The following is a 26693-nucleotide window of genomic DNA, read 5'->3' on the forward strand; positions in this document are numbered from 1 at the left end:
TAGGAGGGGCTGGGTCACTTGCTCCAGGCCGCATAGCTAGTGAGGATATCAACACTGATGCACCTAGTTCCAAATCCAAGCTCTCCCTCTATACCAAGCTGTTTCCCAATCCTCTCATAGCTGTGGCCTTCAGGGACTAGAACAATTTACCTTACTATCAGGCAGCAATATTGAGGTGACAGATTCAAGTCCCCCTCTTTTCCCAGCCCAGACTTGGCTACTAGCAGGTAGGAATGTGCCCAGGTTTTCATGTACTCATTCTTCTTCAGCTGAATATATTTTTATTTTTATTTTTATTTTTATTTTTAGAGGCAGGGTCTTCTCACTCTGTTGCCCAGGCTGGAGTGCAGTGGTGCAGTCATAGCTCAGTGTAGCCTCAAACTCCTGGGCTCAAGCGATCCTCCTGCCTCAGCCTCCTGAGTAGTTGGGACTACAGTAGGTGCACACCTACTGCTCCTGGCCAATTTTTTGAATTTTTGTAGAGACAGTCTTACTGTGCTATCCAGGCTGGTCTCAAATTCCTGAGCTCAGGCAATCCTCCCACTTCAGCCTCCCAAAGCTCTGGTACTACAGGCGTGAGCCACCATACCCAGCCAAGCTGAATATATTTTTGAAAGCAAAAGCTGGGAAGGATAGTCTAACAAGTATAAGTGTATTAATTGCAGTGGCGAGATTGGATATTTGGAATTTGGAATGAAGCCCAACCCAGAAAATCTAAGACAGGGAGTTGTCATACTGATATCTCGTAATGGAGTAGGCTATGCACGAGAAGCTGTCAGATATTTCTAGGGGAAACAGATGGCAGGAAAATGAAGCATTCCATCCTCCTTTCCATCATTTGAAAGTGGCTTCAGCAGCTGCCAGGGCCTCCCCACTAATGTGCCCTTCCCCTGTCTCACAGTGCTCAGCGGAGTGTGGGGCCGGAGTGCGGACACGCTCGGTGGTGTGCATGACCAACCATGTCAGCAGCCTGCCCCTGGAGGGCTGTGGGAACAACCGGCCGGCAGAGGCCACCCCATGTGACAACGGACCCTGCACAGGCAAGGTGGAGTGGTTTGCCGGGAGCTGGAGTCAGGTGAGTGGCCAGAACGGGGTACGTCTGCCTGTGCCAGGCAAAAGGCAGCATACCAGAGGGATTAGGAACCAGGACTTTGTGTCAGGTGTCCCAACTTTGAATCCCAGCTGTGCCACTGTCTACCTGTGACCCTGGAGAAGCTATTTATATTTCTGGAGCCTCAGTCGGTCAACAGTATTCATTGAGCACCTACTGTGTGCTCATCTAAGTACTTAGGCTACATCAGTGAGCAACACAAATATCCCTGCCCTCAGGGAGCTTATGGCCTAGCATGCTTTCCTCATCTATAAAATGCTGGCAATGATGGTACCTTATGAGGTTATTTTTAGAAGAAATGAAATTATGTACAAAAAGTATGTAGCACAGTGCCTGACACACAAGAAATGCTGGCTGCTGCTATTATTATTCCTGTTAATAAAGCCAGCTTTTTCCGTTTCTGACAGTGTCAGAAGCAGAAATTTTAAAAGTTGGAATTGTTAATTATGAAGAATAAATAATACTGAATACTTTAATAATTGAAGAATTACATTTTCCCTCACTCTTCCAAAATTGAACGTGAACCCCACGAAGAAAATGTGGAAATGACTGCCTTGTCTTGATTACCATCAGTATTGGAGTTCTTGGGCCACTTAGCATTTGGCTCCCAGGGCTGGCTAGTTCTCCAAGGACTGTTTGGCTTATGATCATGATTTACACATTATCAAGACCTCTGGCTCCATATAGAATTTTATTTCTTTTAAGTAGCTTTAAAAACTGACCTTGGAAAAAAATGTGCTGCCTTGTCCTTGTAAACTGATACAAGCCCTTTGGAAAGCAATTTGGCAATAAAAGTCAAGAACCATAAAAATGTTCATTTGCCTTAACCCAGTCACCCCACTCCTGGGGTTGCATTTTAAGGAAATAATTAACAACAGAAAAAAAAAAGTTTTTCAGCAGAGATGTTCATGACAGCAGGATGGTTACAGATATTATGGCATATCATAACTCAGTAAAATATAAGGTGACAATGACAGTGATCGTTAGGAGGATGTGAAAATGCATATGGCGTAATGGCAAGTGAGAAATAGAATGTGAAGATATCCAAACGCTATCATCTCTCCCACTTCAACATAGGGTTTTTATGCAAAAAGCATAGGGAAATGTTTTTCTTTTCAAAATTCCCTTTAATGTTTCTTAAAATATAGAGAATTCAGAAAGAATTCAAGTACTTCCAGTGCTACTCTGGTGAATATCAAAGTTAGACACATTTGCTAACTGATCCCAGCTTGACTTCTCATTAGTTTTCTGGCTCTAGGTGAGTGATTTAACCTATCTGAGCCTGTTTCCTCATCTGAATATGAAGATAATAATACCAACCTCCTAAGGTTGTTATGAGGTTTTCGTAAGATGCTATACATAAAGAGAGTTATCTATTGCTTGGGATATGAGAAATACCTAATAAATATTAGTTCCCATTGCTCTATGTTTATTTTTTCTGCCAGCAATTGCTATCTCATTACTGGTAGTAAAATACATAGGACCTAAACCCCAAAGATAATTCAGCAGTGACTACATATGGGACACCAATTATACCAAATATCCATAGATGTGTGAAATCATATCAGATCATTATAGTCACACATGTGAAATAAGCAGTACAATTGAACTCATATGTCTACCATTCTTAGAAGAGAAGGGAGCAGGATTCAGGGCCTTTTTTCTTGTGGCCTCCTATTGACTTATACATAAGCTCAAAGAACTAAGAGTGGTATGAACACTGGCAAAGACAACCTTTATTTCTGCTAAGATTAGAAACAAAGGATTGGTTGCCCTGTTGTCCAAAAGGGTCAAGATACAATTTAATGTGGCCAAGGTTTTGGTTCTGGATTTATAAGGATATCAGGGCCTGATAGAAACTCCCTGCCCTAGGAATTTGACTCCCCAAAGAAAATTAAATAAGAGCATGCTTATTTCTTGAAAGGTAAGTTTTAAACATTAACTGACTTCAGAATATAAAAATAAATGTTCCTTCCAACCATATGGGTTGAATTAAAGTTGGCATTTCGAATACCCCACCAACCTGGTCACAGTGATTAGTCCAGGGGTAGACATGTGACCCAACAGGTGGACATGTGACCCAAGCTGAGCCAAACAGAATCCTTCCCGGGGACTTTTCATTTGTGTTTTAGGGAAGAGACTCACTAGGAGGTTGTGAGCTCAAGTTCTGGCAGTGGCCCTACTGAGGCTTGTGCAAAAAGCCAGTCTGAGAGAATGAGACATAAGTCCACGGAGAGACAGAGACTAAGGAGTTTCTGGCCTTAGAGTCTTTCTGACTCTACCAAGAAAGGCATATATTCCATTTCTGCTGCTTCCCAGATCCCTGGAAACTAGGAGTATATCAAGCTTAGGGAGTCTTTTTCTGTTTTTTATTTATTTTTTTTTTTTGAGACGGGGTCTCGCTGTGTCGCCCAGGCTGGAGTGCAGTGGCCAGATCTCAGCTCACTGCAAGCTCCGCCTGCCGGGTTTACGCCATTCTCCTGCCTCAGCCTCCCGAGTAGCTGGGACCACAGGCGCCCGCCACCTCGCCCGGCTAATTTTTTGTATTTTTAGTAGAGACGGGGTTTCACCGAGTTAGCCAGGATGGTCTCGATCTCCTGACCTCGTGATCCACCCGCCTCGGCCTCCCAAAGTGCTGGGATTACAGGCTTGAGCCACTGCGCCCGGCTGGGAGTCTTTTTCTACTCTGGTGGCACAGTAGCCCAACTCTTACTCATAAGAGTCTACCAAGTCTATTATTTATGCCCAGAATTATTTCCTTTCTTCTCTATCAATTCTGAGTTTACTGCAACTTTAGACTGTCTTAGTTCTGAGATCTGTCACAGTTTCTAGTCTTCAGGAGCAGCCATTTTGTCTGCCTCTGGGTCTGGATTGCATTTATTGATTGCATTTATTGCAGTAGATATTTTTATTCTCATCTTTTCACGAATCAATGATCCACCAAAGTGCAACTGCAGGAATTCTTTAGGTACAGAAACATGCATAATTGCCATCACTTCTCACTGAAAGCATTTATCCCTATTAGATATTACTTTGTGTCATGTATGCTTTTCTCTGTGGATTATATTTTGTGTACTATTTGAATTACTCCATCTTGTTTCTCATTTTTTATTTTCACCTGATACATCTTCATCAATTTCTTAATTTTCAAACTTTTTATGTATTTTTAAGGTATGTCTTTCATATGGAGGACTATTTTTGTCTTTATTTTTACCCAACCTATAGACCTCTGTGTTTTAAGAGTTAAATTTTAACCATTTATATTTATTGTAATCACTTACATGTTTGGACTTTTCGCTACCATCTTATTTTGTGTTTTCTGTTGTCATGCTTTCTTGCTTCTTTCCTCTTTCCTTTCAACATGTTTGTTACTAGTCAGGTTTTCTTAATTCCATTTTTCCCCTCCAACATTTTGGAAGTCATAAATCTTCTAGTGGTATATCTTCTGTGATAACATTCAAATTTTTAGCACAGAATTTTAACTTTTATGTATCCATTAGTGTCAAGTTATCAGAAACCACATCTCTCCTAAAAGAAAATAGAAGCTTTCCCCTTTTATTTACCTCCACTCTCTCTCTCGATCTACAATATCTCCAAAAAGATGTTGATATTATCTGTATCTAGCTCCAGATTAATGTTAATTTTATAGAAAATATAGATTTAAATTTTAAAATAGCTTTCTCCTTTCCCCTCAAAGATTCTTTTTTATTGAAATATAATTCACATACCATAACCTTTAAAAATATACAATTCATTGGTTTTTAGTAAATTCACAAAGTTGTACAACCAATTCCAACACATTGTTATCATCCCTAAAAGACACCTGGCATCCATTAGTAATAACAGCTTTTATTGGTGTCTTTGCCAGCACCTCCTTTTATATCCTATGTCTTCTTCCTGGTTCTTTTTATTTTGCTAAAGACTATAACCCAGAAAGTCTTTCAGATAGGATTTGTAAGTGGTAAGGTTTTTGAGCCCTTGAATACCTGAAAATGACTTCATTTTGCACTTTGACACGAATGCTTCTGGCAGATGACTCACTGCTTCCTCTTCCTTGGCACAGTCAGGCCACCCTGGCTGCTCTTGGCCAGTAACTCAGCTAATCACTCATTGTCCTGAGACCTCCATCCTGATCTCCATCTACCACCAATACAGAATGAAGCACATAATCTTTGCTAGAACTCCTCCTTTGTGTACATTTGGACTATAGTTTCCTTCTTCAATTTGATCTCATCTATCTTTCAGTATTCAAAGATTCCCCATAATTTCTGGTCCACCAAGGCTGATTGCCCTTTCTTGTCTTCAAATGCTGTCTCATGCGCGAGTACACACACATACACAGATACAGATACACATAAATACATTCACTCACTTTCCAGACACACATATTCTGCCATTTCTGAGCATTTACAGTAAGAGAAGACTGAGATGTGCTCATTCTCCCTTAAGTACACAATCTCTTCAAGGACTTGCCAAAAATAGCAGAAGATAATGACAGGTTTTGATCAAAGTGTGCAGTCTTCTGTTCTGCCACACACTTAGTACAGATGTAGGATCTCATAGCATTGAGGGTTCTTTCAGATCATGTTTCCAAACCCCTCACTTTCGCTTTTCAGATAAGACCACAGCAACCTGGGAAAGGGCAATGTCTTGGCCAGAGACACAGAACTATTTAGCGACGCTGTCTAGACTCTAGTTTCCATGTCTCCTGACTTCGGCCTAGTGTTCCACCCCTGCCGCCCATCCCTGCCCCATCCTCATTCCTCCTGCGGGAGAGGCCAGACCTTTGCCTGCTGCAGTTTGTGGCTCTTCAGTTCTTCCAATGCCTGCAGCACTTGAGAAAAGGACAAGACATGAATAGAAAGGGAAAAGGACATGTATAGAAAAAGAAAAGGCCAAGACACAAATACACTCCAAATCATAAACTAACATGGAGGAAAATAGGAAAGTAGGAAGAGTAGGAAATCTTACAGTTTTTGGGGTTTTTTTGGCTGGTTACGGCGGCTCATGCCTATAATCCCAGCCCTTTGGGAGGCCAAGGCAGGCAGATCACCGGAGGTCAGGAGTTCAAGACCACCCTGGCCAATATGACGAAACCCTGTCTCTACTAAAAATACAAAAATTAGCCAGGCATGGGGGCTCGCACCTGTAGCCCCAACTACTTAGGAGGCTGAGGCTTGAACCTGGGAGGCAGAGGTTGCAGTGAGCCAAGATCACACCACGGCACTCTAGCCTGGGCAACAGAGCAAGATTCCATCCCAAAAAATATATATATTTTTTTTAAATAAAAACTTACAGTTTTTTGAATGCTACGAAGATGGCAAAAAAGAAGGCATAGACAAAGCAGAAACTGATGGCCTCTGCTAATTCATACCCTGTGTGACTAATTCATCATTTGTTTGATTTGGGGGTTTTGTGATTTTTTTTCCATAGATAGGGGTTTTTCTTTCTCCCTGTTTTTATTTGATTGTGTGGCTGCCTATGGACAGCAAAGCTAATATTTAGAGTTTGAACTGCAGACATTGTTGCAGGCTTCTTATAAAGGTAGTAGATTCTTTAAAGTCGATAAAAGCACACAGACCACAGCTTTACAACTTTAAATCAAAAAGTATTAAGAGGCTGGGTACAGTGGCTCACGCCTGTAATCCCAGAATGATGGGAGGCCAAGGCAGGAGGAGTGGTTGAGGCCAGAAGTTCAAGAACCAGCCTGGGCAACATAATGAGACCCCATCTCTAAAAACAATTTTTTTTTTTTTGAGACGGAATCTTGCTCTGTCACCCATGCTAGAGTGCAGTGGCACAACCTTGGCTCACTGCAACCTCTGCCTCCCAGGTTCCAGCAATTATCTTGCCTCTGCCTCCTGACCCCAGGTGATTCAACCACCCTGGCCTCCCAAAGTGCTAGGATTATAGGAGTGAGCTGCCGTGCCCAGCCCCTGTCTCTAAAAAAAAATTTTTTTTTTTTTTTTTTTTTTTTTTTTTTGAGACGGAGTCTTGCTCTGTCACCTAGGCTGGAGTGCAGTGGCCGGATCTCAGCTCACTGCAAGCTCCGCCTCCCGGGTTCACGCCATTCTCCTGCCTCAGCCTCCCAAGTAGCTGGGACTACAGGCGCCCACCACCTCGCCCGGCTAGTTTTTTGTATTTTTTAGTAGAGACGGGGTTTCACCGTGTTAGCCAGGATGGTCTCGATCTCCTGACCTCGTGATCCGCCCGTCTCGGCCTCCCAAAGTGCTGGGATTACAGGCTTGAGCCACCGCGCCCGGCCAAAAAAATTTTTTTTAGTTAGTCAGGCGAGGCCTGGTGTGGTGGCTCATGCCTGTAATTCCAGCACTTTGAGAGGCCAAGGCAGGCAGATCGTTTGGGTTCAGGAGTTCAAGACCAGCCTGGGCAACATGGAAAAACCCCATCTCTACAAAAAATATAAAAATTAGCCAGGCATGGTGACATGTGCCTGTATTCCCAGCTACTCTGGAGGCTGAGGTGGGACGATCACTTGAGTCTGGGAAGTGGAGGTTGCAGTGAGCCAAGATCACTCCACTGCACTCCAGCCTTGGTGACAGAGTGAGATCCTGTCTCAAAAAAAAAAAAAAAAAAAAGAACTAGGCAAGATGGTGCACACCTGTGGTCCCAGCGACTCTGGAGGTTGAGGTGAGAGGACCACTTGAGCTCAGGAGGTTGAGGCTGCAGTGAGCCATGATCACACCACTGCACTCCAGCCTGGGTGACAGAGTGAGACCTTGTCTCAAAAAACAAAAGTATTGAGTAAACCAAACATGAGCAAAAAAAAAAAAAAAACCTTTTGCAAAGTAATAGATACTAAATGGGATAATTTATGAGCAAACAGTTATATGCATTTTATTTCCATAAACGAATGAAATGCACCAACATATGGAATTGCCTGGCTTCTTTGTGGGGTCACTACTCCGTGTTGCAGATTTCAGCACCACATTAGGAAACAAGAAGATTGGGCTCTGTTACAGTTCCCGCTGGCTGCCCTGTTGGAACGGGAGGGTTGACCATAGGGTACATTTTCCCAAGCCTTAGGTCTTCTCAGCTTTGGGTGTTCACAGGTGTGCAGAGTCTAGGAGTTCATTCAGTCACAGTATCCACCTCCTAAGAAAATAACAGATAAGAATGTCAGTTCATTGTCTTACCTCCTGTGAGAAGTGTCAGAGTCTACGGGACAGAAACAACCAAATGACCTGGCTGGTGTGTTCCTGCAGGAGAGTTTATGGTAAACTATTTCCCTCTCAGCACAGAAGACAATAAGATCTTAGTGACCAGCATCCTCCAGGTATGACAATCAGGGCACCTAGTCTGCATTTGGAGACAGAACTGTTAGGAAATTGCAATCCATATGCCACTTCTCCTCCAGAAACATTTCCAAGATCTCATGGGTTCTTCCTCCCAGAGTTGGTGGTAGAATTGACGGTGCCCATCATAAGCATCCCTTGATGGACAGTAGCTGCCGCCCCCTTTCCATCATGTGACGCTCATCTTTCTCTGCTTCCTTCTGCAGTGTTCCATCGAGTGTGGGAGTGGGACACAACAGAGGGAGGTGATTTGTGTTAGAAAGAATGCAGACACCTTTGAAGTGTTGGACCCCTCTGAATGTTCTTTCCTGGAAAAACCCCCCAGCCAGCAATCCTGCCACCTCAAGCCTTGCGGAGCCAAATGGTTTAGCACCGAATGGAGCATGGTAAGTCATGGTGCCCTTGATGGGGGTTGCATTGGCACACTGTCCCCCATCTGAATTCCTATAGACCCCTCTGGGCCAGGCACTGGGTTCAGCCCTGAAAGAGATTCCCTACAGCAATCTAGCTTAGGTGGTGGCTGCTGGGGTACCCCGTGAGCCACCCTTGGTGGAGGTACTCCCCTTGGTGGGTGAGGCCTGAGACCTAGATGATCTTGGTTTCTAAATTGTAGAAACAGTGACTCTTACACTTCGGTGTGAGATCTGGGGATCTTGTTTGACAAGACCAACTCTGGGCCAACCCTGGCCGAGGATTGGCATTTTTAGCAAGTTCCTAAGGTGTGTTGGATGGAGTTGTCTTTAGACTGCATTTTGAGCAATGCTGCCGTAGAGGATTGAGGATTCAAGGGTGTTGTTAAAAGTACTACATCTGATGCCAGGCGTGGTGGTTCACGCCTGTAATGAACCACCTTTGGGAGGCCAAGGCGGGAAGATCATTTGAGGCTAGGAGTTTGAAACCAGCCAGGGCAACTAGCAAGAACCCGTCTCTAAAAAAAATTTTTTTTTTAATTACTACGTGTGTGTGTGTGTGTGTGTGTGTGTGTGTGTGTACAGTTTTTAAAAATCCTATAGACATTTTGGATTATGGATTGTGGGACTGATTCTGTTTTCTGTTTGAACTGGCTACAAGGAAGCTCAAAGCCAAAATTATGCCTCACCTCAAAGAGAGAGTATACCAGATCCTGCAAAGTGGATTTTGTGTGCTAATATTCCCGTGGCTTCGCTTTCTTTTTCCTACTTTTATCTTCCTTTAGTCCTAGTTTTCTCACTTTTTAAAAATCTTGTGACCCTCTAAGTCTTTCTCAAGTCATTTGAAATCCTTTTTGTAAGGAGGGAAATAGTGTGTAAGTGAAGAAAGAGAGAGATTGATAAATACAGAAATAAGTCATTAAGAAATGAAAGGGGAAAGGATGGATATAGTGATAAGATTCATGTTTTTCAAGTTGAAGAGTACATTTTCAAGAAACTTCCTAAAACAGAAAACCTCCTCACCATCATTGCAGGTGACCAGAAAAACCTCCTGACGGCCCCATCCCAGGCGACCACTGGCACAGTTCTGTGGGTCAGGGTGGGAAGTGGGCGAAGGTCACTCTGCTTCTCATCACTGAAGATCTTCAAGCAGAGGCTGTAGTGAGCCCAGAGTAGGGGGGCCAGAGCCTTTCTCACAATGATCCAAGGGTGATAAAAGAGAATTTTGCTTAGAAAATATATGAATAAAAGTTGAGAATTCCATTTTCAAAAGTGTCTGTCTGCTCCAGTGATAACAGCCATTTGGCTGTGTAGCAAACCACACCTCAGAGGCAGATGGGAACGAAGAAGCTGGGTTGAAAAGGTGTTCTGTCAACTTCTGGGAAGTGGAATTTAGTTATTTTGATGTTGACCAAGGCTTGAGGATACAATAATAGATCGCAGTTTTCTTTTGTCATCTAATTTGGAGAGTCTACAAAGAGCCAAGTCGAAGGAGACAAATTCCAAAAACACCTGCTGGAAACAACCCAAATGTCCGTCAACAGGTGAACGGACAAACCATGGTGCATCCACACAGTGGAACCAAAAACTCAGCAACAAAAATATAGATGAACTTCCAGTGCATTTTGCTAAGTAAAAAAAAGCCAGGTTCCAAAAACTACATGTTGTGTGAGTCCATCTATGTAATATTCTGTAAAAGGAGAAGCTACAGAGACAGAGGCCAAATCAGTGCCTGCTGGAGGATGGACTGACCACATCTGTGCAATCTGGGCAGCACGGGAATTTTTTGTCTGCAATGAAACGATTTCATGTCTTGTTTGCAATCGAGATACACAACTGTATGAATTTGTCAAAACTGATAGGTCTGTATGCCACAAAAAGGGAAATTTTTAGATGCAAATTTAGAAAATATGAAGTCAATGGTTACTATAATAGCAAAGACTGATGAAAGCTAGACTTCTTTGAATGTAACTTGTTTTACAAATTTGAGTTTGGAATTAAGTAAATATTTTAGATAATTATAAAGGAAAATTAAATTTTTAAAAAGCAATCCCCCAGAACTGAAAATACAATGAAACAAATTAATCTAAATATGTTTCCAGTTGGTGGCATCAGCACTATAGCAAGTAACTTTAATACATAGTAGTTTGACATTCTATCCCTAAAAAAATTACTGCAGAAAAATGTTCACACTGTTTGCAATTATCCTATTCTTGGTGATAGTATTGTACTGGATATGATGATTGGGCATATAATGTGTGAGAAGGTAAATGAGTAATTAGATGATAGTATAATTTCTTTAGCCCCAATATCCTTGAGAAGTAGGATGTTCAACTTAGGAGAAAGTAGATATAGATACAAGATAGATATTGTACGACTTAAGGCCTCAATAAAAAGCCTGTTGTCCTTAATTTGAATTGGAAGTGTCAGTATAAACTTAGAAATTAAGTTATCTTTCTAAAACTCTTCTAATTTCACCCACTGAAAGAGTCTAGAATCAGTGACCAACCTAGAGATTCAGAGGGGTGGCTGCTTCCAGACCTGAGGCAGCATATATGTAAGTTAGGTTGGGATATCCTTTCCTAGCAGACAGCAAGGAAGTTCGTAAACACACCGGAGCTCATGTCCAAAGCATCCCAGAGCCAACTTGTAGAGGCTCCTGTGAGCCAGTGAGCATCGGTAAGAAGAAGAATACCACAGATTGGATGAAACACATTATATGTGTTTAAATCCATCCATTTATAATAAGTTTATAATACTTTCAAAAACTAATAGGTCATCATTATAGGATGTTAGGGAACCAACTTACTATTATGAAAACCGGTAAATGAAGGGAAAGATTCAAGTGTTTATACTCTATTTCTTCAACAACATACCACTGGGTAACCAAAGAGTAAAGGTGCTGAGGGAAGGATTCTTTATGAAAGATTTCCAGCTAATAAAAGGCAAAATGATAGAATTAGAATTAGAATTCCAGACCCCCAGTAAACTAATGGATCTGAGCATTGCACATCAGTGGCCACTAACATCTCCAAAAGAGAGGCAGCCCCTGGGGAAGTAGTCACACACACACACACACACACACACACACACACACACACACACACACACACACAAATACCCTGCACCTATTAAGGCCTCTTTTAGGTCCAGCTTCCAGTGTTCAGGAAATATAGAGCATAGAGGAACACGAACTACATCATGGGAGCACAGTCAGCAAAATCCAGACTATGGGAAACCTCAGAACAAATGACTCAGTTCCACCCCACCCCACTGCAACCAAAAGCTTTTTAAGTGCAAGGAGGAAAAAGACACTGGAAGAGAAACCTATGGATTGAAAGAGTCCAAGACATATTGACCAACTGCAACTTGCAGACCTGATGCAGATCTTGATTTTTAAAGGAAAAAAAATCTGTATTAAAAAATCTTGGCTGGTCGCATTGGCTCACGCCTGTAATCCCAGCACTTTGGGAGGCTAAGGCAGGTGAATCACCTGAAGTCCAGAGCTTGAGACCAGCCTGGGCAACATGGCGAAACCCCATCTCTACTAAAAATACAAAAATTAGCCAGGCGTGGTGGCACATGCCTGTAATCCCAGCTACTGGGGGTGCTGAGGCAGGAGAATCGCTTGAACCTGGGAGGCGGAGGTTGCAGTGAGCTGAGATCGTGCCACTGCACTCCAGCCTGGGCGACAGAGCAAGACTCCATCTCAAAAAATAAAAATAAAAAAAAATCTATAGGATTCACAAAATAAGTGAAAGTAGGAACAGTGAGTCTATATTGAAGAGAATAAGAAAGTATTGTAATTTCTAGGTAGAATAATGATATTGTGGTAATTGTTAAGAGTTCTTGTCTTTTAGAGCTGCAGCCTGAATTATATGGAAGAGTGATCAGGTGTCTAGATTTGCTTCAAAATAGTGGGAGGAGCAGGAGGGCTGGGGATATGGATGGGACACACCTGGCATGAGTTGTTGATTGTTGAAGCTGATTGATAAGTACATGGGAGTTTGTTTTCATATTCTATCTCCTTTTGGAAATGTTTGAGATTTTCCAGTGTTGTCTTTCTCCAGTGTACTGAGCTATTAGTCTGCCCAAAAATCTGACCTTTTCCCTTTGTTCCCATGCAGTGTTCCAAGAGCTGCCAGGGTGGCTTTCGGGTCCGGGAAGTGCGGTGTCTGTCAGATGACATGACTCTAAGTAACCTCTGTGACCCTCAGTTGAAACCAGAGGAGAGAGAATCTTGTAACCCTCAGGACTGTGTCCCTGAAGTTGGTAAGTAGAGATTTCAATTGTGGGGGAAAGGTTTGTGTTTTTTAAGCTTGTCAAATTCTCTGGTGTGACAATAACAAGCCTCTCCTAGGCTTTCTGTGACTTTGCACACAATCATGGCGTTCAGAGGGTCAAGGTGCTTTTGGTATAAGTTTCATAGTTTAAGATGATCATTCATAGCGTGGATGGCTGTCTAAGCCACCCACCAAGAGATACGCTTCAGTGTGGATTGATTAAAATGGTAATGCCTTCAAAGATTTGGCTCTATCATCCTTAAGGTCAAAGTAGTAAAATGTCAACTTTTAATTGTAGGTGCAAACCAGTGTAGGCTGGACCATGTGGGGAGATTCTGGGAACTTAGCAGGGAGTTGGCAGAAAAAGGAGGAAGGGGAGGAGACCAAGAATTGGTAGAGACAGTGATGGAGGGTCTGACCATCTCTCAGAGGGGCATAGTGCAAGCTGAGTCCAGAGAGATGCAGTGACCAGACTCAAGGAAGGGGAGTGACAGCAGGAAGATCTAGGCCGCACAATGGTCAGAGTCCTGCAAAGGACAGCAGTCTTGCAATTCAGAAGACCCCAACCTGCACCCTTGAAATAGGGGCCAGTTCCCTGGAGGAAAGCATTGGAGAGTGTTAGGGAGGTGAGGCCCTCTCACGGGCTGCGGTTCACGAGGAAGGTGCCCATCCCAGCAGGGGAGCGCAAGTACACCCAGAAAACCAAAGAAGGCACCTCGCACATAGATTGGGCAGATAGGAAGTGTGAGGTGGGTGAAGATGCATCTCCAGAGGCATATTGGATGCCCTAAAGCCCCATCTGAAATCTACTCAGAATGCACCCCCAGGTGTAGTCAGCGCTGGTTCCAGGATGGAGGTGCACCGAGCCCCTTCAGTAGGCTTCTTCACAGTCTCCTAAGAACGTATTTACTTTTCTGTCTTCACAATAACATCAAAGGAAATGTATTAATATATCAATAAGCTTTCATGGGGTAGATTCCTCCTGCTGTGGACCAAATTGAAGGTTTTAGTATACTGACCTAACATCCTTCCTATCCCAGGGAGGATGTGTCAATGACGGCATAGATGCTTTATAATCAAAAGCTTCCTATGTCCCATCAATGACACATGACTAAAGTTATAGGGATGACCATTCCCAGTAGCTACCAAAAAGCCATAAATTCCATAAGAAGAAAATTAACAAGTTTATAAGATCTATATAGAAAAAATAAATAATTAAGAAAGCCTTGCTATCGAATATAAAGGGAAATGTGAATAGATAGAAACATTAACATGTTCCTGAATGGGAACACTCAATACTATAAAGATAATAAAAGAAGGTTCCCAAGGGGAGCTGTATGTGCCATATATTGGAACATATTATAAAGCTACAGAAACGAAAACTATTAGGTTGGTGCAAAAGTAATTGTGGTTTTTGCCATTATTTTCAAAGCTGTACAAACCTAATATATGATATAGGCATACCATATACCAATGTTATAATGCAGAATTCTGAAACAGACTCCTTTATAAAGGGAAGTTAAGTTTGATAAAGGGAGAATGATAAGTAAGTGGGGAGAGGAGACTTCCATTGTATTGAGACCACACTGAAGATCCCTTTAAAAATATAAGATATATAAATGTCTAATGGATTAAAGACTGTAACAGAGAAAACAGTCTGTAAAAATGCTAGAAGAAAGTATCTTGGACTGGATGCAATGGCTCACAATCCCAGCATTTTGGGAGGCCAAGATGGGAGGATTGCTTAAGCCCAGGAGTTCAAGACCAGCCTGGGAAACATAGTGGGACTGCATCTCAAGAAAAAATGCTTAAAAGTTAGCTGGGCATGGTAGTGCACGCCCGTGGTCCCAGCTAATTGGGAAGCTGAGGTAGGAGGATCACTTGAGCCCAGGAGGTCAAGGCTGCAGTGAGGTGCAATCACACCACTGCACTCCAGCCTAGGAGACAGAGTGAGACCATGTCTCAAAAAAAAAAAAAAAAGAAAGAAAGAAAGAAAAAAATGTTATACACATAAAGTTTCCTGTTTGTCTCAGGCCAGATAATATAACTAAAGACCGTCAAAATCACCAGGTCCTTGGAATTGATTGTGTAATTCTCAAAGCCAGGAATGATTGGCATAAGCAAATCATATACTCTGAAGGGCTGTCACTCAGCTGCCTCACTTTGTCAAAGGCTTCTAACTAATATAATGTGCTACAAAATGTGTTGCCACTGTTTTTGTCTTCTATGTTTGTCTATGGTGTCTTTTCACGCGGGGGGAATTGTCTAGCTTCTAATTATATAAAATCCAACTAGAGAAAAAAGGGAAACTATGAGACTGACAAAACAGAAGATGTACACAAAGCCTTGGTATTCTTTGATGTGCCTCAAAATTATACCTGTCAACGCCAAAGTTACTGAAGATGTCCAGGCCACAAGCCAGAGTGATGACGCACACTCCGGCATATCCCGGAGGGCTGCTGAGAGCAAGAATCTGTGTAGGCTCTGAAGGTAAAGGCTCAGGTGCACATTTTGATGACAATGCTGAAGAAGAAAATAGTACCTGAGTACACGGGTACGTGTGTGCTGTTGTCAGCTTTTTGAAATCTGCATATAATCTTTCATCTTACCCCAGAGTGACGTTAATAAATCATCCTACAATTGATAGCATCTTAAAATCAAATAAATGTCACTCAAGTAGACAGAAAATTAAATCCCTAATATAGACAGAACTCACTCAATTTTTAAAAAAGAAAAATGGTCCAGTTTTGTAAAGGATAAAGGAAATGAACAAACCCACCACAAGGTCAGGTGCAGTGGCTTATACCTGTAGTCCCAGCACTTTGGGAAGCTGAAACCGGTGGATCACTTGGGCCAGGAGTTTGAGACCAGCCTGAGCAACGTGGTGAAATCCTTCTCTACAAAAATTATAAAAATTAGCCAGGTGTGGTGGTGCATGTCTGTAGTCCCAGCTACTTGGGAGGCTGAGGTGGGAGAATCACCTGAGCCCAGTAAGTCGAGGCTACAGTGAGCCATGACACCCACTGCACTCCAGCCTGGGTGACAGAGTGAGACCCTGTCTCAAAAAAAAAAAAAAAAATCTACCACAAGAGGCTGAAGAAATTCTCAAGCTACTAGTAATCAGAAATGCAAATTTTAAAAATAATGGCAGTCCATGTTTTTTCATAAAATTGGCAAACTTTTAAAATATTAGACATTGTTCAGTGTTGGTAAACTTGTGGGGAACAAGTCAAGTGCCAACTTGTAACTTGGTGTAATCTTTTTGGAGAGAATTTTGTCAGTATCTATGAAGATACAAAGCGCTCATTACCTTTGACTTAATAATTTCACTTCTAGGAATATATACTAAAAATATGCTGTCAAAAATTTACAGATACACACACACACAAAGAATAGGGCTTACCGAGTGTGCCACCTACTCAAGATGCAGAGTCAGGAGGATCACTTGAGCCCAGGAACCCGAACTGTGGTTGCCCCTAGGAACAGTCACAGCACCCCAACCTGAACAACACAGAAAGATCCCATCTCTGAAAAAAAAAAAAATCGGTTTAATGAATTGTGTAGAATTAATGAATGAACTATACAATTTCTTGTAACTTACAAAAATTGGAAGCACGCCGGGCATGGTGGTTCACGCCTGTAATCCTAGCACTTTGGGAGGCCAAGGCGGGCAGATCACGAGGTCAGGAGCTTGAGACCAGCCTGACTAACACAGTGAAACCCCATCTCTACTAAAAATACATGAAATTAGCTGGGTGTGGTGGCACATGCCTGTAGTCCCAGCTACTCAGGAGGCTGAGGCAGGAAAATCACTTGAACCCGGCAGGCAGAGGTTGCCTCATGAGCAACGAGCCAAGATGGCACCACTGTGCTCCAGCCTGGGCAACAAGAGCAAAACTCCTTCTCAAAGAAAAAAAAAATTGGAAGCAATTACATTTCTATAAATAGAAGGAAATGACTTATTTAAATATGTTCCAGCACATAGGACAAAATACACCCCAAAAAAGAAGATGGTAGATATTATGATACAAAAAAATTATCTAAATATATTTATTAGTAATATTTTAAAAAGCAAGCAGCTGAGAAGTATATTGTCAGTTCTTTCCCAAAGTAATCTATAAATTCAAGCAACAGTAATCAAAATCCAAGCAAGGTTTTTCACAGAAAAATCTGACAACCTGTGTCTAAGGTTTATACGGTGGCTCACGCCTGTAATCCCAGCACTTTGGGAGGCCGAGGCGGGTGGATGACTTGAGCTGGAGACCAGCCTGGCCAACATGGTGAAACCCTGTCTCTACTAAAAATACAAAAAAAAAAAAAAAAAATTAGCCAAGTGTGGCAGCGTGTACCTGTAATTCCAGCTACTAGGGAGGCTGAGCCAGAAGAAAGGCTTGGACCCGGAGGCAGAGGTTGCAGTGAGCCGAGATAGAGCCACTGCACTCCAGCCTGGGTGATAGAATGAGACTCCGTCTCAAAATAAAATAAAATAAAATAAAATAATACAATAAATTTTTATATGGAAGAGCAAGAGCAAGGAACCAAGAAGAGCCAAGGCTGTTTTGATGAACCATGTTGAGGGACTTTTCCTACCACATATCAAGGCATATTGGCACCAGGATGGATAAAAAAAGCCAGGAGAGCAGAATAGAGAGCCCAGAAATGAACATATAAAGGATGCGTGGGCCGGGCGCGGTGGCTCAAGCCTGTAATCCCAGCACTTTGGGAGGCCGAGACGGGCGGATCACGAGGTCAGGAGATCGAAACCATCCTGGCTAACACGGTGAAACCCCGTCTCTATTAAGAAATACAAAAAACTAGCCGGGCGAGGTGGCGGGCGCCTGTAGTCCCAGCTACTCGGGAGGCTGAGGCCGGAGAATGGCGTGAACCCGGGAGGCGGAGCTTGCAGTGAGCTGAGATCCGGCCACTGCACTCCAGCCTGGGTGACAGAGCGAGACTCCGTCTCAAAAAAAAAAAAAAAAAAAAAAAAAGGATGCGTGATATATGATGGAGGTCACATTATGAATCTGTGGGGAAAAGATGAAAAATTCAATAAATGGTCATGAGACAATTGTTTATCCATATACAAAGAAAAAAACAACAAAACTGAACTCCTTCCTCTCATCCTACACATACCATACACACCACAAACCCTAATTCCTGGCGGATTAGTCAAATGAATGTGAAAAGAACATTTAAAACTTTTAGAAGAGAATGGGGAAATTTATATTTTATTTCAGAATACAAAAGGGTTTTTTAAATGAAACCAACAATTCCAAACCACAAAGGAAAACATAATATCAGTTACATTAAAATTAAAAATCTCTGTTTATCAAACAACACCGGAAGCAAAGTGATCAGAAAAGTCACAGGCTGAAGAAGATATTTGCAGCACATATAACCTGACTCACAAAGGATCAGATCCATTAGATATAAAGAATTTTCGTGAATCATTTTTTAAAGTTAACTAAATCAGAAAATGAGCAAAAGATCAGAAAAGCAATTCACAGAAAAGGAAGCTTGAATGGCAAATATACATGATATGTTCAGCCTCACATGGGAATCATTTCACATTCACTAGCTCAGCAAAAACTAAAACATATGGCAAAGAGAGAATAAACAGTTACACCGACTTTGGAGAGCAAACTGACCGTATCTAGCAAAGTTGGATATACCTTGTGACCCAGCAAGGCCCAGGCAGAGAATGTAACAAAACTACTCAAAAGTATTGTTTGCACTAGGAAAAAGAAGTTGGATTAATGTCCAACTTAAATGTCCATCCATAGAAAATGATTAAATTGTGGATTATATATACAAGAAAATTCAATAATGAAAATATTTATAGCATTCATTAAATATGAATGAATCGCACCAATTCAACGTTGAGCAAGTTGCCAAGGAGTTTATATAATATGTATCTTTTTTATGTTTAAATGTCACAGAGTGGTGAGGGACTCCATCATATAGAGTTTAAGTGTAAAGAAATGTTTGGGGATAAGAAACGCCAAATGTGGGACTTCTGATTACCTCTGGAGTGATGAGGATGAAGGAGGAAGTGATCAGAGAGAAGTGAGGACACAGAGGAGTAACTTATTCTCTATACCTATTTCCTTTATAATGTTTAAAAGAAAGAGAAAAACCTGTGAGCCCATGGCACACGTTCACACCCCACATAGGTAATAAACAGCAGCGAGGGGTTAAAGCCACAGCCACCGCCCTTTCTCTTCCCACTGGTCCAGGCTGCCTCTTGTGCTCAGGGAGTCTTCTATTTGTTCTCTTCTGCTACAGACGAAAACTGCAAGGACAAGTACTACAACTGCAACGTGGTGGTCCAGGCAAGACTCTGTGTTTACAACTACTACAAGACCGCCTGCTGTGCCTCCTGCACCCGTGTGGCCAACAGGCAGACGGGCTTCCTGGGCAGTAGATAACACCCCTGCACCCCCATCAGCAGGGCAGCATCACCGCCCTCCCGGGGGCTTCAGCAGTGCGCCTGGCTGGCTGCTGCTCCACCACGGGCCGCCTGGCCCAGGCACTGCCAACCAACTTAGTCACCGCCCCTGCCTCCGGTGAATGCACCCCGTGCTACCCAGGGGCTTTGTACACAGAATGTTTGAAAGCCACAGTTGGTCCTCTAAGCATCACCATGTACTGATATTCCCCTTCTTGGACCTGGCACCTGTTAATGGTGCCCTTTGAAAGCCAAGCAGTGGGAAGTACATGGAGCTCTCAGCCCTGCTCCCATCTGGCACCTTCAAGTCAGCAGATGGGCCACTGACTGAGCGCTGCCCCGTCCCTGGTGCTACTGGCCTTTCTAAACTTAGCGCCCTGGAGAGTCCAAGGAGGCAGTGCCCCCAACCCAGCGCCCCACTAAGCCTTGCTGACACGCGTGCATCCCTCTGTGACCTCAGCCCAGCTGTGCCTGTTTTCATTCTCAAAGACATTAGACTGTTTTCCTGCCGTATGACACAAATATCTCACATGAATATTGTGCTTTATTTAACAGGTGTATTCACAGATACTAGCTCCTTAGCAGCTCACAACATCCCAGAATGAGAGGCAGGGGGTGACTCATTATCCCCATTTTACTAACAGGGAAACTGAGGCTCAACTTAGGTAACTGACCTGCCAGGTATATTCACCCATCCAGTGGAAGAGCTGAGTTCCTGCCCCAGTCATCTACCAAGAACCAGCCTGGGGCCTGTCCTTAGATGTGAAGGGTGCGGCTTCATTTCTGACCAAGAGGCTGAGAAGTTTCCCAGAATGCAAACAAAGCCCAGGCCCCTGAAATCTTTCTGGTCAAGCCTTTATCCCAGCACTCAGTTGTTTTGGATGTCTGTTCCTACTTGCCCTTCCCCTCAAAGTTACAGATCCTAGTTACAGGACTCTGCAGGCTTTGTTAAACTGTCCGTGAAACAAGAAAGCCATTGGGGGAAGCAGGTGATTGCCTGAAATTCTGACTCCATGCCAAGTGCTGTTCCTCCCAAGGAATCGAAGGCCAGGGTCCTTCTGGCCGTGGAGCCTTCCCTACCGCAGAGCCAACTTCTGAAGCACACAGCTCTGCGGCCTGGGCTCTGCCCTGCCTCGGCTGCCTCCCCCACGCTCTTCACCATGCCCCCGGAGAGTCCGGCCAACCTGTCCCAGCCAAAACACTGCCATGTTAGAAAAAGTCTCCTTCTGGTCTTGTTTATGAATTTCTCTCTGTGGCCACAAATTCCTCCCCTCCCCCATGACTCACAGTCCATACCCCCAACCCCCAGACTTGAGCACCAAGATCTGCATTAATGCGGCTGGCCTGGGACAAGGAGCTGTGGGCCCCTCCCCATCTCTTCCAATTCACTTCCCCCAACTATCCAGTCCCAGAGGCCGCAGGCCTGGAAGGAGGATGCAGTGTATGTTGAAAGGTGGATCTTTTGAAAACCAGTTAAGAGGAATATATGTAGGTTTTACCCATTAAGAAAAATGGCAAAGCTAAACAGATTGTAAACTTACAGAAAATTTGTCTTACGGTCCTGGGCATATTTCCCTTTTAAAGCAAGTCTGGATTCTTAGCAAACTGTTGCCCCCATTTGCTCTTTTAGCTGCAAATCTGCTGCTGTGATGATGGTTTGCAGCTTTTGGAAGCAGTATGGCGACCTGGCCTGACACGCTCATTAGGCTTCCACTAACCCGGGGCTTTCAGAAATTCTGTTTGGCCTTTCTGTGGGTAGCTTCCCAGCTTCCCTTCTGGGGAGCCCCAGGCATCATTTCCCAAAAGCATCGCCATCTCTCCTGATTCTCTTGGAACTCCTACGGATAAGCAGCCTAGCAGAGGCCCAGGCTCCCACACTGACGAAGTGAAAAGAGCCCAGAGAGGCCAAGCATATTGACCGGTGCTGTTCAGGGCCTGCTGTTTTCCACTCACCACTTGTTTTGCTTCTTGTCACCAGGGGAGTCGTTCCTGTATGCAGCTGCTCTCAGATCTTGCCTAACAAGCCAATCATTTGAAGAAGTTTTCTTTTCCTGCTGGAGGGCAGGGTCAGATCAATGAGTGGAAGAGAGAAAGGCTGTTTTAGCCCAAGTTAAAGGAACACCTTTTAGCCATCAAAGCCACCCAGCAGAGGCAAGGGCCACGACACGTGAGGGAGTTCTCTGTCCTTCAAGGGAATTCTCTGTTGAGTGGAAGGCGAACACCCTGGTTCTTCCAACTCAGGAATTCTTGTGGCTGGGCTGGGTCAGTGATGGCTTTCTCTTTGTCAAAAGTGCCCTATGGCTGCTGAAGGTTACCTAACCATTCTTTAAAAGGAGAATGACCCTCCATGAGAATGGCCAGCCTGCCAACTGTGCGATTGAAGAGAAGTCAATATATCAACCCCATGTCTCCCTGGGGGAGAAAGTGCATAAACCAGGGGTCTCTCTTTTTTTTTTTTTTTTTTTCTTTTCAACAAACCATTGAGCTATTCTTGGAGTTCATCTCTGGAGAGGTTATAGATTATTGGAAGTTTATTATTATGATAGTTTGATCAATTTATTTGTCTTAGAGATCCCATTTTTACTAATTCCCTAGTTTTTTATTTCAGCATCTGAATGTCTTTCTCCCTAGCACAGTGCATATAATCAGGGCCTTGAGTATTTCCAGTGATGACTTTCCTTGGAGAGGATCTAAGAAAAGCCCAGATTTCGGTGGCCATCTCCCTCCAAATATATCTCTTTCTGCTTTCTTGGTGCTCATTATTTCCCCTTCTCCTTTCTTCTGTCACTGTCGTCTCCTTCTTGATCTTCCTGTGTTCCTTTAACTGGCCGTAATGCGGAATTGAAATTTACATTTCGATACTGTCTTTTTTTTTTTTTTTTGACCTGTGTACTAGATTGCCTCCTTTCCTGCTCTGAATTTTAAAATTAGATAAATTAAAGCTGTTATACAGTTTCCTCACAAAAGTCAACAAAGTCCAAACAAAAATAGTTTGCTATTTTACTTTCACCCGTTGAAAAAGGAAATTGTGCCTCTTGCAGCCTAGGCAAAGGACATTTAGTACAATAGATTCTTTCCACCCTCACAATGACTTGCGGTTCTCTCCGTAGAAAAGGGATAGCCTAAGAAATACTACAATGAAACAACAAACAAACAAAAAACACCAAAAAAAAAAAAGCCATGTAAAGCCAGCCCCTAGAGGGAGTCAGTTCAGTTCTGTGGGGCATGCTCTGTGCCCGTGGCCTGCGAGCTGTTGGGGACCCCAGGGAGAGCAAGGCAGCCTGTCCCTGCCTCCCGGGAGCTAGAACATGACAAGGGGTCTCAGCACTGTGCCCACCTGTCCCTTTACCTCTCTGGCCCAGAGTTCTTGGAGGGTTTTTCCTTTATTTTCTTGAGTATGCGTCATCTACTTATTCTCAAAGTATTTCGCATTCACACTCTTTTTGCTTTAAAAAGAATGGCCTTGCAAAGGGACAGAAAAGAGAAGACACAAGCTTGATGTATTTTCATCAAGTTTTGTGGCAGACAGAGAAGTCCAGATATTACCAGGACCTTTCTAAACCAATGTTGTGGGGGTTTCTTCATTCCGATAGCCACCTTAGGTTGGAATATCAATTTTCTAATGAGGAGGAAGACATAAATATAAGTGGTAAAAAGAAACATGACTTCCCTTAAAACAGGCTGGATAATCTATATCAGCCTTGTGGGTGGAGACTAGTATTTGATCCTTGCCATATTATAAAACATTTTAATATGGTTTAGATGGGAAAATATTGATGCCTTCCTCACAAAATGTATGGATGACATGAAGTTGAAGAGCTAATGGCTTGGGTGACACGTGCTGGATCCAAAAAGATCAGGGAGACTAGAATAAAACTTGGATGTTAAAAATTCACCAGGAATCCACATAAAATCCTATATTTTGACTAAAACGAAAAACTGTAAATACAAGGTGGGAGAGAGGCAAGAATTTCTGTTGACTAAGCTCAGTGTGAGTCAAGAAAGTGGGATGGAACCATGCAAAAACAAAGCCCACAGACATGCAGGCTGCGTGAGGAGAAAACTGGTCAGGGTCACATCACATTTTGTTTGCATTTGCCGGAACCATATTTTAAGAAGAAAACCGATCATCTATAACATCAGTTTATCAATGCCCCATCCCGATGAAGGGTGCAGAATCTCAGAAACAGCAGGAAGGACTTCATGAGAACCTTCAGGCTGGAGAAGGGACTAGGGCACAAGGAGAGCTCTCCTAGGACCAGGACCAAGAAGCTACAGGGAGGCAGAGTTTAGCTCCTGCAGAGACCCAGCTTCTCACAAGTTGGAGGGACTCTGGTAGGTGGTGACCCACCCATCATTGAAGGTGGCAGCAGAGGCCGTTTGCCAGGGATGCTGGAGAGGGGATTCAAGCATCTGGCTGGGCAACAATGCCCAGGGCCATCCCCACGCAGGGCTTACGGGAGTCTATAAGTAGAAGAGCTTTAGGTGATTTGTTTGATGGGGGAAGACAAGTACACAGCTACGCACTTTCCATTTCTGACTTTTGCCACCCTGTCAGCCATGGGGAGCCCACTGTGGGACTGAAATCCTGAGCTGAATGTGGCCTCATGTCTCAGAGAAACACTGGCAAGTTGGTCAGAGCCGCCGTCTGCATCGAGGAGTAGCTGAGCAACAGGATTGGGGGCTGCCTGCCCAGGGTCACTCACCGTGGTGGAAGCAGAGCCAAGGCTTATCTAGGACCCTGTAGATACCATCACTCTTTCTCAGCTCGCCTTGGGTTCCTGCACCTTCGCACGGGCTAAGTAACTCCCTCCACCCTGAACTACCCCCCATTCCTGTTCATTTCAGCAGATAATGATGGGGGGTGTCCATCGTGCTGAGGATAAGTGACCACAAGAGGGTGAAAACTTCCAGTCAACTTTCTCAGTCCTTTCTCTTGCGAGAGGGAAGCCACCTGCTACACGAGCTAACACCCCCTGCCTTGACTCCTTCCCCACGACTCAGTTGACAGAAGGATATACTTTGTTATAACTTATTATTTTGTTCTCTGTAAATACAAGATGTTTATAGGAAATATGTATTCTGAACTCTATCTGCAGAATGAGTCACTACACCAAAATAGTTCTATTATTTAGAATGTGTTAATTTTAAAGGCACCTGGTAGGTATTTATTTACATATGCAATCCACATTTGTGTGAAAGCATTTGATCATACTAACCCAGCCTCCTGGAACGTCGCTGTACGATGATGTCTTTTTCTCAGTCCATAGTTACAATTGTTTAGTATGCTCATCAGTCCAGCTCCCTGAGGTTGAAGGCCAAATATAAATTACTCTGCTTTTCGACTCATTCAGGTAGCATTGTACCTGAACCTGATTGCTACTTTTTCATCTTAAATATTATATTTCCTCATCTAATCTGCCTTCCCCTCATCCACAGACATTTGGAGAAGGAAATGGGAGGGTGTCTGCTATCCCTTTCTCTTTGCTTTGCCCCCGTTGTTAGACTGGCAACGTCAATTGCTCGGCAGGCTTGGTTAGAGCTGTGGATGAGGCAGGTGGCTGGCGGGGACAGGGAGAGGTTGAGAGGGAAGTGGTGGCATTTACTGCCCTGACACCTCCACTGTCCCTGCTGGGGATTCTGGGGCCAAGGCCTATGGTTGGCCTGTGAACTGCACAGCCAGGAGCAAGGAACCCACTAAATATTCCATCGCCTCCATGTCCCCTCTGGAGTGTTAAATTATTACGTAAGCAGGTAAAGGGCAGAAGGCAAATTATGTGAGCAAATGTGGTCTGTTTTCTCTTCAGCAAAAATGACTATTTTTGTGTGTGACTAATTTATTTTTATTATTGTAAAGATACAATAAACCGGTTGAAATATCTGCCTTTTTGACAAGTTTTTGCTTTCTCTGGTCTTATTCACGTTCTGTTCTCCTGCAAATAGCCCCCTCTAAAAAGAAAACTCGGCCCCTTGAGAGGTCAGTGGCTTGTAGACGTTGGCTTTGGGTGCTTAAGGTGGAGCTGGGCCAGTTAGAGAACGAGACACGCCTTAGAAAGAACACGAGCCCACCTGCTCACATGGGTCCTGCGTTAGGCTGTGTTAGACTCACCTGAGAAGCTTAACGGGAAGTCCTCAGGGTGTGCACCGCGCCCAGGGTGCAATCTCACATGAGTTTCTTTAAGTCTCCTGCAGGTAATTACATTGTGCAGAATAGGTTGGCACCCACTCTGCTGGTTTGGTGGGGCTCCATCTCTAACTTGAATTAATCTTCTTCCATCTCCCTCTAGCTGACTTCACTTGGGTCTTGATTTTAGCAAAGTGTTGAACAAAAATCTTTCAGGTGATATTGGTGTGAAATAAAGTGAAACGTGACTGAGATGGTGATGCCAGTTGAAGGCCACCCTGGCCTAGAGAGCAGTCTCTAGCAAAGCCTACAAGTTCTGCTACAGACTCTGTCCTGGACGGCATTTCATCAATAATTCAGAAACCAGTTCTATGCCTAAAATGCTATCGCCAACCCTTCCCATCCACCTTTTTGCCTGGAAAAACCTCCATTTATTCTTTATTTATTATTATGGTAAAATCCACTGTACATAAAATTCACTATTTTAACTTTTTTTTTTTTTTTTTTTTTTTTTTTTGAGACGGAGTCTCACTCTGTAGTCCAAGCTGGAGTGCAGTGGCGTGATCTCGGCTCACCGTGACCTCCGCCCCCGGGGCTCAAGCGATTCTGGTGCCTCAGCCTCCCAAGTAGCGGGGACTACAGGTGTGCCCCACCACACCCAGCTAATTTTTTGTATTTTAGTAGAGGCAGGGTTTCACCATGTTACCCAGGGTGGTCCCAAATTCCTGAGCTTAAGCAATCTGCTCCCCTCGGCCTCCCAAAATGCTAGGATGACGGGCGTGAGCCACTGCGCCTGGCCTCCATTTTAACCATTTCCAAACATACAACTCACTAGTATTTAAAGCAGCCACAGTGTTGGGCAACCATCACCCCCAAATTCCATTTATTCTTCAACAGTTCGATACAGGAGTCCACCAGGTCCTGGCCACTCTGCTGAGCACACTTACACAAGCTCGTTTCATCTTCACAGCAAACCTATGAAGTTCAAATATTGTTTCCTTCTA

General features: G+C 43.5%; 1 protein-coding gene across 3 annotated transcripts in view; it reads left to right on the forward strand.

Moving 5' to 3' along the window:
* Positions 1–25446, forward strand: part of THSD4 (thrombospondin type 1 domain containing 4) — a 687670-nt gene extending 662224 nt beyond the window's left edge. For all 3 annotated transcript variants that reach the window (XM_045395681.2, XM_073996160.1, XM_015453017.3), the window contains 4 exons: positions 902–1075; positions 8631–8810; positions 12962–13106; positions 19403–25446. In XM_045395681.2, coding sequence (XP_045251616.2) covers positions 902–1075; positions 8631–8810; positions 12962–13106; positions 19403–19545 — 642 coding nt within the window. In that variant the 3' untranslated portion in view covers positions 19546–25446. The remainder of the gene's footprint in view (positions 1–901; positions 1076–8630; positions 8811–12961; positions 13107–19402) is intronic.
* Positions 25447–26693: the final 1247 nt, after the last annotated feature.

This window comes from Macaca fascicularis, chromosome 7 (assembly GCF_037993035.2).
Source record: "Macaca fascicularis isolate 582-1 chromosome 7, T2T-MFA8v1.1".
In the NCBI taxonomy this organism is placed as follows: domain Eukaryota; kingdom Metazoa; phylum Chordata; class Mammalia; order Primates; family Cercopithecidae; genus Macaca; species Macaca fascicularis.